This window comes from Chiloscyllium plagiosum, unplaced genomic scaffold (genome assembly GCF_037043375.1).
Source record: "Chiloscyllium plagiosum isolate Xiang-an unplaced genomic scaffold, Cpla_swu_hap1 HiC_scaffold_26, whole genome shotgun sequence".
Taxonomy (NCBI): domain Eukaryota; kingdom Metazoa; phylum Chordata; class Chondrichthyes; order Orectolobiformes; family Hemiscylliidae; genus Chiloscyllium; species Chiloscyllium plagiosum.
In genome coordinates this window covers 59,975,827-59,990,683 of record NW_028270164.1, presented here as the reverse complement: position 1 = coordinate 59,990,683, position 14,857 = coordinate 59,975,827, and the positions used below count along the sequence as shown (strand labels likewise).

The 14,857-nt window shown below is 43.1% G+C and overlaps 1 protein-coding gene across 1 annotated transcript; it reads right to left on the bottom strand.

Moving 5' to 3' along the window:
* Positions 1–7,472: 7,472 nt before the first annotated feature.
* On the bottom strand, positions 7,473–14,561 carry LOC148145191 (putative G protein-coupled receptor 139). The gene is made up of 2 exons (XM_087973796.1): positions 14,492–14,561; positions 7,473–8,404 (listed from the first exon to the last, which is right to left on the bottom strand). Exons 1-2 carry the CDS (start codon positions 14,559–14,561, stop codon positions 7,473–7,475), a joined length of 1,002 nt encoding a protein of 333 aa, XP_087829922.1.
* Between the last annotated feature and the right edge of the window lie 296 nt (positions 14,562–14,857).

Sequence of the window (14,857 nt, the reverse complement as noted above, 5' to 3'; positions counted from 1 at the left end):
CTCTTCGCACCATGGGCTTTTGTTTACTAGCTTCTTGCACAGCATCTTGTCAAAGGCCGGTTAGAAATCCAAATAGAATCACTTCAAGTCCTTTATCTAAAAGGATGCTCAATATGTCCTCAACGAATTCCAATAGGCATGACCTCCCCTTGACAAAGCCATGCTGACTCTTTCCTATTGTATCACGTACTTCCAAATACCCTCTGCATCAAGCTGTGTGTACACATTCAGTATACAGTACAAACACTAAGTGTCCTTATTTACTAAGGTTCTGTGTATCTCCGGGATTACAAAGGGTATGCCTAGCCTCATTGATATGGTACACTCCAAGTAGTTGAACTGTCCTGTGTCACTTGACCATCCTGTAGAAATTTATGAAGAAAAACATCTTTGCCCACTGTCCCTCAGGTAATGGTCAGCACGTAGCGTCCTCAAGACCCAGTGGGGAACAGGAGAGGGGCGATCTTATCTGGTGGTTCCCTGAACAAACTGCCCAGGCAATTTGGCAGATCACCTCATTGCCTAGCCTAACGTCTCCTTCTGGAATGTACCTTTCCAAATGAAGTTTGTCCAGGTTTGTCCTAAGCAGCTCCGTGACATGGTACTCCGTGATCTATGGTCTGTTCACTGGGAAGCACATGAGAGGGAAAAAAAGCACATGCAAGAGGCTCATTGGTCTGCCCGAAGCCTGCTGGTCTTCCACGTGAAAAAGTTGACTCCGACCAAATTTTGCAGACTGGCACATTCCAAAGTCGAAGATGAGGGATGCGCTAAAGCCAAGGTACAGTGGTGGAACCACCACTGTCTGAGGTCTTTTTCCTGAAGTATAGTCAGAGTCTGCTCATTTACCAGAACCTCCCGATGTCTCAGGTACATGTGAATAGTCCTAGTATCCAAAATAATTCAGAAATGCATTTAGATTCATTGTAAATATTGAAAAAGTTCAGGCCCAATGTTTGTTTTCTTCTGTGTACAAAAGAAAAGTATGGATAAGAACTGGTTAACTTAGTGCATGTACAGAAAGATTTCCTTTTTTATGAATAAAGGATATTTTTGCAAAAAGAAAATTCTTATCAACAGTTCTAATCCAATTTATATCTGATTTTATGAGTGGGACATGAGCAAGTCTGAGGAGGCCAGCATTGACTGCTGTGCTGCTGTGACAGTTCTCCAACAGTGGTGCTCAGAATTGTCAGGCAACAGTTGTACAGAAACCTTCAAATCCTCCAACCATGGCAACATCCTTGTAACTCTTTTCTGAACCCTTTCAAGTTTCATAACATCGTTCTGATAAGGAGATCAGAATTGCACACAATATTCCAACAGTGGCCTAACCAATGTCCTGTACAGCTGCAACATGACCTCCCAACTCCTGCACTCAATACACTGACCAATAAAGGAAAGCATCCCTATCTACATATCTTCATTATCCTATCTACCTGCGATTCCACTTTCAAGGAGATATGAACCTGCACTCCAAAGTCTGTGTTCAGCAACACCCCATACGACCTTACCATTAAATGTATATCCTGCTCAGCTCTGCATTCCCAAAATGACTGACTGAAATTCCTCCTACACTGGTCTCTCCTCAGTGTGAATTGCTGGAGACCGAGAATGAATTCAAGAGTGTGCAAGCAGGCCTGACGAATGTTTAAAGTTGTTCACAGGTACACAACAGGTTAATGACCTTTTCTCAGAGTCAACTCGCTGGTTTTGCTACAGGTTCAGCAATCACCTGAACCTCTTCTCACAGTGAGAGCGCATGGATAAAGTGGAACGACAGTGAATGCACTGGACGGCCATCAGTCAGTGTGGGTTTTATAAATCATGCCACGGGCAACGCATTGACAACGTCTCTCTTCAGTATCAACTTCCTGGTGTCTGTTGAAGCTGATGGTGAAAGGTGCAAATTCATGTGTCGACATGGGGATGGGTGAGAGTTAGTTTGGCCCAATGGGTAGTAAAAGGGTGGCAGCCAATCCGATTGTCTCATAGAACATAGAACATAGCACAGTACAGCACAGAACAGGCCCTTCAGCCCACGATGTTGTGCCGACCACTGATCCTCATGTATGCACCCTCAAATTTCTGTGACCATATGTATGTCGAGGAGTCTCTTAAATGTCCCCAATAACCCTGCCTCCACAACTGCTGCAACTCTCACAACTCTCTGTGTAAAGAACCCGCCTCTGACATCCCCTCTATACTTTCCTCCAACCAGCTTAAACCTATGACCCTCGTGTTAGTCATTTCTGCCCTGGGAAATAGTCTCTGGCTATCGACTCTATCTATGCCTCTCATTATTTTGTATACCTCAATTAGGTCCCCTCTTCTCCTCCTTTTCTCCAATGAAAAAAGTCCGAGCTCAGTCAACCTCTCCTTATAAGATAAGCCCTCCAGTCCAGGCAGCATCCTAGCAAACCTCCTCTGAACCCGCTCCAAAGCATCCACATCTTTCTTATAATAGGGCGACCAGAACTGGACGCAGTATTCCAAGTGCGGTCTAATCAAAGTTTTATAGAGCTGCAACAAGATCTCACGACTCTTAAAGATGGAAATGTGTTGCTGGAGAAGCGCAGCAGGTCAGGCAGCATCTAGGGAACAGGAGAATCGACGTTTCGGGCATTAGCCCTTCTTCCTGAAGAAGGGCTAATGCCCAAAACGTCGATTCTCCTGTTCCCTAGATGCTGCCTGACCTGCTGCGCTTCTCCAGCAACACATTTCCATCTCTGATCTCCAGCATCTGCAGACCTCATTTTCTCTCACGACTCTGAAACTCAATCCCCCTGTTAATGAAAGTCAAAACACCATATGCTTTCTTAACAACCCTGTCCACTTGGGTGGCCATTTTAAGGGATCTATGTACCTGCACACCAAGATCCCTCTGTTCCTCCACATTACCAAGAATCCTATCCTTAATCCTGTACTCAGCTTTCAAATTCGACCTTCCAAAATGCATCACCTCGCATTTATCCAGATTGAACTCCATCTGCCACCTCTCAGCCCATCTCTGCAGCCTGTCAATGTCCCGCTGCAGCCTACAACAGCCCTCTATACTGTCAACGACACCTCCAACATTTGTGTCATCTGCAAACTTGCTGACCCATCCTTCAATCCCCTCATCCAAGTCATTAATAAAAATTACAAACAATAGAGGCCCAAGGACAGAGCCCTGTGGAACACCACTCACCACAGAGGCAGAATATTTTCCTTCTACTACCACTCGCTGACTTCTGTTGGCCAGCCAATTCTGTATCCAGACAGCTATGTTCCCCTGAATCCCATTCCACCAATCGCAATGATGATGAGCCTCCATGAGCTCTTCATACTCGTTGGAGGTGAAAGTGGAGAATACAGGGGCGCGTAGGAGCATTTAAACAGGATCCAACTTGTCAGAGTTTAAAAAGAAACTCAGTACACCAGTTCTGACAAAGTTGATTGGTTCGAATTTTCTACAGAATATAAAGATCTAGAACTAGAGTTTGCACATCCTCCCAGTGTCCCACAAGTCCAAAGATGTGCAGGTCAGGTGAACTGGCCATGCTAAATTGCCCACAGTGTTAGGTGCATTAGTCAGAGGGAAATGAGTCTGGGTGGGTTACTCTTCGGAGGGTCGGTGTGGACTTGTTGGGCCAAAGGGCCTGTTTCCACACTGCAGGGAATCTACTTTGGGTGGCACGGTGGCACAGTGGTTAGCACTGCTGCCTCACAGCGCCAGAGACCCGGGTTCAATTCCCGCCTCAGGCGACTGACTGTGTAGAGTTTGCACGTTCTCCCTGTGTCTGCGTGGGTTTCCTCCGGGTGCTCCGGTTTCCTCCCACGCTCCAAAAATGTGCAGGTCAGGTGAATTGGCCATGCTAAATTGCCCGTAGTGTTAGGTAAGGGGTAAATGTAGGGGTATGGGTGGGTTACGCTTTGGCGGGTCGGTGTGGACTTGTTGGGCCGAAGGGCCTGTTTCCACACTGTAATGTAATGTAATCTAAAAAAAACTGAGCTGGAGTTTAGGAGTCGATTGCTGTGCACTGAGAATATCACTGGACGAGCAATCCATCTATGTGTTAATGCTCAGGGGATACAAGATCAAACCTCCCACAGCAGCTGGTGATACTAACATTCTATTCAAAGTCTGGGAATGAAAGGCAGTCTCCCTGGTCTTGCCATGAAGCTACCATTGATGGTCATAACACTGACCTGGTTCAGCATTGCCCTTGAAGGAAAGAATTCTGCCATCTGAATACTAGCTGCTTTCTAAAACGCCCCAGTGAACCCTTTGTTAGACAACAAGTAATAAACAACCAATTCCAAGCATACTTAAAAGAGCCCATTTTCCTAAAACTTGCAGAAACAGACCCCAATCAACACAGTTCACTTTGGGAGGTGATTAATAGTAAACTAACATCAATTGTAGCTTGTTTGGTGTCTCAACCGGTTGAACAAATGAGCGAATCCTCTTCCATACTCAGAGCAAGAGAATGGTGTCTCCCTCTTGTGAATGTGCTGGTGGAATGTGAGTTGGAATGATTGCTTGAACCCAGTCGCACAGTGTGAATATGTTGATGGATCATCAGTTCACAGGAACTTCATCGTGCTTCCCATCGTGCATTTGAAATGACTCTCCAGCGCAAACTTGCTGGTGGATTAGCCGGTGCAATGACAAAATGAATCATTTCCTACACTCAGAACTGGTGAATGGTCTTTCCCCAGTCTGAACGTGCTGATGTCTCAGCAGAATAGATGAATCAGTGAAACTCAAGTCATACTTTGAGCAGGAAAATGGTCTCTCTCCAGTGTAAATTCACTCGTGTCTCAGCAGATATTGTGAATGACTGACTGAATCCTTTCCCGAACTCAGATCGGGTGAAACGTCTCTCCCCAGTGTGTATTCGCTGATGTGCAATAACTCGAGATGAGTGCCTGACGTCTGTCCCACAGTGACAGCATCGGAACGTCTGGCCTCAGTGTGAAAGCAATGATGTGACATCAGTTCACTGGAACTTTCATAGCTGTTCCCACAGTCTAGATATTTAACATGTACCTACACAGAAAGAACTCGTTTGTGTGTAAGTAAACTGGATAATCGAATGAATCCCTTCCCATATACAGTGCAGGTGAATGGTCTCTCCCCAGTGTGAACTTGCTGGAGTACAATGAGTCGACATGAGTACCTGAAGCCAGTCTCTCAGTGAAAGCATTGAGAGGTCTCTCGTCAGTGTGATCACGTTGATGGGACATCAGTTCCTTGGAACGTGTAAAGTATTTCCCACAGTCTGGACATTTAAAAGTCCTCTTCCCAGTGTGAAGTCGCTGGTGTTTCAGAAATGGGATAATTGAATGAATCCCTTCCCACATTTGAAAAAGGGCCTCTCCTCAAAGTAACTGTGTCAATGTCTTTCAGAGGGGGATTTGAAATTCTTCCCACAGTTTCTACATTACTCCTCTTCCTCCCTGGTGTGACGATATTTATGTTCTGAGAAACTGGACGGCGATCTCGACCCTGGTCCAAACATAGCACTGGCGTACATCGTCCTCCCTACTGTGATTTGTACGTTTAACTTACATGTTCAAAAGCAAAGGTATTCCAGTCATAATGAATTGTGTGACACCACCAGATCCTGAAGAGATGTGTGAAGTAATTTCTCAAATGCAAAGCTGTCTCACAAATACCCCTTGAAACTAGCTGAAAAGGTGGGGGGGGGGGGGGGGGGGGGGGGGATGGAAAAGAGCCCATGAAATTGGGAATCGAGCTGGCTGAGCTTCGACCAAAGATTTGTATGAATTTTGCGGCGCTCTAAAAGTGACCATGAAGGCTGCTGGCTGTCATTGAAACTCCTCTAAGAGTAATAGGCAAGGGATGTAAGTCCAGGAAACCCGGAATGTGAAGGGTTATCGAGAGTTTAAGAAGGAAAAATGCAAATGTTAGGTACAGCGTAACAAATAGAAGGGAGATTGGGACATGCTTTAAAAATAAATCGGGAGGGCAAAGACTCACCATGAAATATCTGTGGCAGATACTATTAAAGAAAAGCCCTAATGTATTTTATAAGAATAGTCAGAATAAAAATATTACCAGGGAAAGCGTGGAGCCTATCAGAAACCAAAGGACTGTTATGTGCCTGGAACCAGAGGAAGCAGGTGAGATCTTACATGAATACTTTGCATCTCTATTCACAAAGGAGAAAGACATTGTCACTGGGAATTTCATTTGGGATTGTAAGGTTCTAGAACACGTTAAGATTAATAAGGAGGAGGTATTAGATGTTTTGGCGGACATAAAGGTAAATAAACCGCAGGGCTGATGAGATATAGAGTAATAGAATAGGACAGCACGGATACAGACCAACTCGGTCCAACTCGTCGATGCTGACCACATGTTTTAAATTAATTTATTCACACTTGCCACCACTTGGCCCATATCGCGTAAAACCCTTCCTATTCATGTACCAATCCAGAAACTTTTTGAATGTAATTTTAGCAAAAGAACAACGCACAGGTTAACGAACGACACAAGCAGAGACATACGAAATGAGAGACTGGATTGTGCAGATACGTTTTAATACTCAACTCTGTTCGGTTATAGACATATGTAAAAATGTGAAATGATGCTCATTACTTCAGGATATCTAAGTTGCTTGATGGCAAATGAAGTGCGTTTTCATGAAGCCTGTGTGCCGTCCAGGTGAAAGGTTACTCCTCGGTATAGCTGTGTGTGTGGATCAGCCTGGGAAAGACATGATTGAATTTATTATTGCAATAGTTGCAGGAGATGTTGTGTCACCGTTGTGAGTATGTGATTATCAATAGTTGGGTGGAGCAGAGGAAATATTTCTAGATCTAAATGTTCGTGAAGCGCAACAAGCCATGGATCTGGCTCGAGATTGTAATTTGGGATGGTCAGCGAATGTAGTCCTTGTCAGCAATGCTGAAATTCCATGAAGAATTTTAGGGATGAAAGTATATTTCACTCCATGCCTCTTGAATCAGGAAGTGCTGATATCACCAATTTACTGGCCAGTACCCTCAAGGCTCATGAGGCAAAGAGAAAACAATAACCTGGATACTTAGAGGAGAAAGTGAGGTCTGCAGATGCTGGAGATCAAAGTTGAAACTTTATTGCTGGAACAGCACAGCAGGTCAGGCAGCATCCAGGGAACAGGAGATTCGACGTTTCAGGCACAGGCCCTTCTTCAGGAATCATTCCTGAAGAAGGGCCTGTGCCCGAAACGTCGAATCTCCTGTTCCCTGGATGCTGCCTGACCTGCTGTGCTGTTCCAGCAATAAAGTTTCAACCTGGATACTTACACAGGACTGTTTAAAACAATCTGTTTAAAACAATCTGTCTGTGTCTGTACAGTGGCATTCAGTTTGCATTGTTCTCTCAGACAGCATGATACATGATAAGTGAATATTAAACAAGTATATCGGGCAAAATGTGCCTTGGACAAGGAAAAGCATGCTGTCAGATAAAATGCAAATCATGTCGGATTAACGTAATTGCAACATTTAACCAGTTTAACAAATGCATTAAGTGGATGTCTCATTCCGTGTTTTAACTCCTCTCTGAATTTAACCTGCGTCCCAGCATAAATAAACGGGTTGATGCACGAACTCAATAGCTGAAGCATGTATCCGGTTTGCTGGAGAACAAATGCAGTATTACTAAAATCCGAGCTGGCTGAATACGTAAGATTGGCAAGTCGGACATAAAGGATTGATGTGCAAAATAATGCATATAACAGGAGGAAGCTCCCTGAGATGGCAAAAAGTAAAATAATCGATTTTCTACGCTTTTCTATCTCTGTATCACTCTGATTCTCTGAGTTGTTCTGGCTACAGAGTCTCTTGCGGGCCCTATTGGCTGCGAGAATGTGTCTGACTGTCAGAGCATTGAGCAGTAAAATCAGCATAAATGGGAGAAGAGGGGTCAAAATGGCTCGAATACACTCATAGGCACCCCAGGCAGGTGACACGTAAAAAATGTCCTTTACACCACAGAACCAAGGTACTTGATCAACAACGTAGATAGGTTCATAAACAAAGTAGGTTGGGATATTTTTCAAACAGGAAAGAGCGCACACGAGTCCGATGACCCACGCTGCAATCTTCTCCGTGCAATATTTCATTTTCAGCTTCTGGGAACAAATGGCAACAAATCGATCAAAAGTAAAAGCGACTGTTATCCAGGCAGAACTGTCAATGATTGCAAAATTTAAGGAAGAACGAAAGCTGCACACCGGCGTGATGGAAAGGAAACTGGAAGGGAAATAAATCCCAGCAATCCGGTTTAAAATTACAATCGTGATCATGACCAGGAGATCTGTCACTGCCATAGACACCAGGTAATAAATGACACATCCGGACAGACCACACCTTCTTCGAGCCAGAATCAAAATTACTACTAGGTTTGCTGGAAGTGGGGAAGATAGAGAGCGAGAATGAGAATGCGTAACAGAATAATTACCCAAATAAATTCATTAATTTTATCGGATTTTTCATGAAATTAAAAAGTATAAGCCTTGGTTCTGCACTAAATATAACCCCGTACGCTAGAGTCAGTGGTGTAATTCGTTTGACAAAGAATTACTAAATATAAAGCTAGATTATGGCAAAGCAGTGTAGAACAAACTGGCGAGACCGAACAGAGAACGAGGGGAGAAAAAAACATTGAAACTGTCAAAGAAACGAGGAAGATGTTACATCTGTATTTGCTGATGTAACATCTTCCTCGTTTCTTTGACGTATTAAATGAAGCAAATAATCAAACAGCAAATTTTAACTGTGGAAACTTTCAGTCGGAGTGGGTTATATTCAAGCACGAGGTTATATTCAATTAAAAAATATAAATGATATATTGAAAAAAACGACAAACGAACTGCATATATGTAAAAACATATCACAGGAACAGGCCCTCTAAGCCTGCTCCGATCCAGATCCTCTATCTAAACCTGCCGCCTATTAGATTTTTTTTTAGATTACTTACAGTGTGGAAACAGGCCCTTCGGCCCAACAAGTCCAAACCCACCCGCCGAAGCGCAACCCACCTATCCCCTTAGATTTACCCCTTTACCTAACACTATGGGCAATTTAGCACCTGACCTGCACATCTTTGGACTGTGGGAGGAAACCGGAGCACCTGGAGGAAACCCACGCAGACACGGGGAGAATGTGCAAACTCCACACAGTCAGTCGCCTGAGTCGGGAATTGAATCCGGGTCTCTGGCGCTGTGAGGCAGCAGTGCTAACCACTGTACCACCGTGCCGCCCACCAAGTGTCTGTGTCCCTTTGCTTCCTGCTTATTCATGTATCTGTCAAGATACATCTTAAACGATGGTATCATGCCCGCCTCTACCACCTCCGCTGGCACACATTCCAGGCACCTACTACCCTCTGTGTAAAGGACTTTCCACCATATCTCCCCTAAAGTTTTCCCCTCTCATTTTAAATCGCGACTCCGAGTAATTGAATCCTTCATTCCGGGAAAAGGCTTCTTGCTATTCACCCTGTCTATACCGCTCATGATTTTGTAGATCTCAATCAGGTCGCCCCTCAACCTCCGTCTTTCAAATGAAAATAATCCTCATCTACTCAACCTCTCTTCACAGCTAGTACCCACCATACCAGGCAACATCCTGGTGAAAACAATGACTGCAGATGCTGGATACCAGATTCCTGATGAAGGGCTTTTGCCCGAAACGTCGATTTTACTGCTCCTCGGATGCTGCCTGAACTGCTGTGCCCTTCCAGCACCACTAATCCAACATCCTGGTGAACCTCTTCTGCACCCTCTCCAAAGCATCCACATTCTTTTGGGACTGTGGTGACCGGAGCTGTACACAATATTCCAAATGTGGCTGAACCAAAGTTTTGTACAACTCTTGTACTCAATACCCCATCCAATGAAGGGAATCAATCCTTCTGCCTTATTGGCCACTCTATTGACCTGGGTTGCCACCTTCAGGGAACATTGGACCTGAACGCTCAGATTTCTCTGTACATCAATTTTCCACAGGATTTTCCTATTTACTGTATAGTTTGCTCTTGAATTGGATCTTCCAAAATGCATCACCTTGCATTTGCCTGGATTGAACTCCATCTGCCATTTCTCTGCCCAACTCTCCAATCTATCTATATTCTGCTGTATTCCCCGACAGTCCCCTTCACCATCTGCTACTTCACCAATCTTAATGCCATCTGCAAACTTGCTAATCAGACCAACCAAACCTTCCTGCATATCACTTATGTTAATAAAATCATTTATGAGGAGGGGAGTGAATATCAAATTTCTTTTTCTGCTATTCTTTCTTTAAGGGGAAATGCGTGGCAAAACACAGTTCAAACTGCTTTTTCAAACTGCCTTTAGAAGGATAGACAACTGAGACCTTGGATTTTCTGCAAACCACGGATACTGAGAATTGGTGAACTGTGACGAAAAGAAAGACTTTTTACAATACAAAATTTCACTTTTTTCTCTTTGGATGTTGGGATAGATTATCAATTTAAAAACAGGTTGAATAGATGTAAACGAAGTAAAGAGGAAATATGAACAATAGCAGACCATCTAGCCCATTGATTCTACGCATGTATGCAATGGAATTATTGTCGAAAATCAACTTCAATGCCAGTATGGCCAGGGTCTATCTCGGCTGGCATTCATTATTATTGCTATCATCATCATCTAGAATTCTATCGTCTTCAAGATGCTAAATAACGGACATGGTTACACAGCCCTCTGAGGTACAGAGTGCCTTAACATGAATAAGTTCACCCTGATCTCTGTTAGCAATTGCCTACCTCTTGTTCTAGTTATGTTTCCCTTGTTCCACAAGTATGGAAATCATCCTTTGTATGAGTCCTAATAAAATTGTATTTGTGTCAACAGGATTATCCCTCAGTCTTTGACATTTGCGCAGTGGCAGTCACATTTTCCTCTCCTCGCAGGACAAGCACACCATATCAGGAATCAGTGTGTTGAATATTCACTGCATGTCTCTATAGCCATGACATCCTTTTGTACATATGCAGAAGTACAATGTACATAATGATTCTGATGCAGTTTCACCAAGACCTCTGTGCAGTCTCAGTAAGAAATCTTTACTCCTGTCCTCAGCTCAGTTAACACAGCTCCTGACTATTGATTGCCTTCTGAAATATTTACTGCAAAGGTAGAAGATGGAGGGTGGTGGTGGAGGGTTGTTTTTCAGACTGGACACCTGCGATGAGTGGAGTGACACAAGGATCAGTACTGAATCCAGTACTTTTCATCATTTATATAAATGACTTGGATGTGAGCATAAGGGGTATAGTTAGTAAGTTTGCAGATGACACCAAAATTGGAGGTGTAGTGGACCGTGAAAAAGGTTACCTCAGATTACAATGGGATCTTCGTCAGATGGGCCAATGGGTTGAGAAGTGGCAGATGAAGTTTAATTTAGATAAATGTGAGGTGCTGAATTTTGGGAAAGCAAATCTTAGCAGGACTTACAGACTTAATGTAAGGTTCTAGGGAGTGCTGTTGAACAAAGAATCTATGCAGGTTCATAGATTCTTGAAAGTGGAGTCACAAGTAGATAGAATGGTGAAGAGGGTGTTTGGTAAGCTTTCTTTTATTGGTCAGAGTTTTGAGTGCAGGAGTTGCCAGGTCATGTTGCGGCTGTAAAGGACACTGGTTAGGCCACTGTGGGAATATTCCGTGCAATTCTGGTCTCCTTCCTTTCGGAAAGATGTTGTGAGGCTTGAAAGGGTTCAGAAAAGATTGACAAGGATGTTTCCAGGATTGGAGGATTTGAGCTATAGGGAGAGGTTGAATAGGCTGGGGCTGTTTTCCCTGGAGCGTTGGAGGCCGAGGAGCGACCTTTTAGAGATTTATAAAATCATGAGGGGCATGGATAGGATAAATAGACAAGATCTTTTCCCTGGGGCGGGGGAGTCCAGAACTAGAGGGCACAGGTTTAGCGTGAGAGGGGAAAGATATAAAAGATACCTAAGGGGCAACTTTTTCAGAAGGTATGGAATGAGATGCCAGAGGAAGTGGTGGAGGCTGGTACACATGCAACATTTAAAAGGCATCTGGATGGGTACATGAATAAGAAGGATTTGAAGGCATATGGGGTGGGTGCTGGCAGTTGGGACCAGGTTGGTTTGGGATATCTGGTTGCCATGGACAAGTTGGGCCGATGGGTCTGTTTCTGTGTTGTACATCTCTATGACTCTGTAATAGACAATAGGTTCAGGGGTAGGCCATTCGGCCCTTCGAGCTAGCACTACTATTCATTATGATCATGGCTGATCATCCACAATCAGTCTCCTGTTTCTGCCTTATCCCCATAACCCTTAAATGTCCCCATAACTGCATGTTAGCATCCACTCACTTATTGTTGAGGTATTAAAATTTCTTTCTGCTTACCAACATATTGCATTTTCTAACAATATGTTTGTGTTCAATCAAACCGGATGCTTTCATACTTCTTGTGCATTTTAATCCATCTACCCTCCACGTCCACTCATTTAGTTTGTGTATGCTTCCCTCAGGTTTAGTCACAAGCTTCTCATAGCTCATGTGTCTGGCTAGTTTTTTTGTCATCAGCATATGGTAACGCTTGGTTGACAATAGAACCAGTTGGAGCTGGAGTACTAATGTACGCTACTGTACATCCACAAAGTATTCAATCTGAGAAAGATGGCTTTAGTCCCATTCTCTGCATTATATCCATTATCACATTTTCAATCAATCTTGGTACATAGGTCCCACTTACATGTGCTCTATTTGATAAAAAGATTTCCTTAAATGTTATTTACGTTTCTACAATTTTTTGTTGACGCTACCCAAGTCCTGTGAACAGCATATTATGCTTTCATTTAAGAAAGCATATCGAATATACTCAAGCATCTTCCCTTCTTCTGAAATCGGACGGAAAGTTCTGTAGAATACTGCTTTCTCTCTCATTCCTTTCGTCATATTTTGGGTAACTAGAGGAAATAAATTTATAAGCATTACAAATAATTGCATGTTTGATGTATGGTTTGCCAGACGTTATAGCGCTTCGATCAATGTTACTGAAATCGTTGACATGCCATCAGTCTGGTCTACTGCGAGGTGCAAGGAGTAAGTGGAAATCCAGAACCAGTAACAGTCAATTTAGAACAATCGGGAAAGAGAATGTAGAAGCGAAGTTGCAAAGATGGCTATCATAGTCTCGGGGTCTAGTCAATACTCTGTGAGTTATGGGAAAAATCAACTATCATAAAGTAAAGAGCAGTCAATAGAATTGATAGTAGTCTGAAAACACTCAGTTGTACAGATGTCCTATTTCTGTACTATTTGGTTGAATTCTTGGTACTTGCGGCTCCAGATGCACAGAAATCCTATCTCTCAGAATGCCCTCCATTAACTTACCCATCACTGATTTCAGACTCACCAACCTGTAGTTCACAGGCGTTTCCTTGGAACTCTTCTTAAGTAAAGGCATAACCCCCAGTTTCCAGTCCTCCAGCTCCTTACCCGTGGCTATACATGAAACAAATATCTCTGCTAGCGGCCTCACAATTTCTTCCCTAACTTCCCAGAACATCCTGGGTTGCAGAGGGGTGGGGGTGGAGGTGGGTATGGGTGCGACAGTCTTCCGAGGGTCGATGTGGACTCGATGGACAAATGGCGTGCTTCCACACTGTAGGGATTCTATGATGAACACCTGTACACTCCTTGTACATTTCAAGAGATTAACTTGATTCGAGTTGTCTATACCTAACATATGCCTGCTTTTTCTTGAAAGGAGCTGTATTATTGTCTTCATGCTTTTTTTCCTACTCTTACTGGACTTACCTTCTCTCTAATAGGAATACAATTCCCCTGAACTCCCGTTATCTAATTTTTTGAAGACTTCCACTAGCCAACCGTCCCTTCACAAATTAGCATATAATGTGACAGCAGTGTGATAATTCAACAGCACTAACACTTTCGTATCTAAGTATACACCACAATGACATTTTCTGAACATTCGCCCATTACAGTATTGTCTGTAGCACAATGGAATTCAATTTGCATCTTGATAGCAGTATTCCCATTCACCAGCAGTTCCACTGCAACTAACAGAGCAGAACCGCATTGACATCGGCAGCTGTTCATCACAACTGACTGAATTCATGCCATTAAAACAACAGTTTCCATCACAGTGTAAAGAGAAACAAACAAGAGGAAAATGTATACAATTAAATCAGAATTAAATACGCTGGCTTAGTGCTATAAAATCAAATTTAAGTGAGGGTTACATTAATTTGGGAAGCTAAATACATCTGACGGCTTAAATATGCAATTAATACTTGGAAAGTGCAAAGTATGAATTTGTAATTGAGGAGAAACTAAACCTGATAAAATATTATATTCTTCCAGAGATTGAGAAATATACATGTCTCTGTAACAAGTCAAAAAAGGAGAAATGCTGCTGACAACATGAACTTATTGATGCAGCGTGCAAATGTTTTCTGCAAACACTTTACCTGGTAGCCCGATGGCGGCAATGATGGGATAGTAAATGGCAAAGACCAAACCTTGAGGTACTCCGTGCATTTTTGAGAAGATGAATTCACTGAAAAATGTTACCTAATATACTTCATGTCAGGCTCCAGGGAGATAATTAGTCGCTTTGAGATATTGTATTAATAGTTTACAATAGATCAGCGCAGCAGCCGCTCAGCTGTTTTTTTATGATATGGAGGATTTCAGTGCTTTGTTTTAACTGCTGGGACGCAGTTATAAAAAGCGATAAACAGATAATTTCACCATCATTGTTGCACAAGTCTGCTTGGATATTGGACACAGATCTTAGCCGCATCTAATGACTAGCCATGCTGAGAAACGTACAT

What these genes read in the sequence shown, in the direction of transcription:
- LOC148145191 (XM_087973796.1), bottom strand. Translation starts at nt 14,561, where the DNA reads ATGCACGGAGTACCTCAAGGTTTGGTCTTTGCCATTTACTATCCCATC. An exon ending in TGCCGCCATCGGGCTACCAG is followed by an intron (nt 8,405 to 14,491) that starts GTAAAGTGTTTG and finishes CCCCACTTCCAG; the next exon opens with CAAACCTAGTAGTAATTTTG.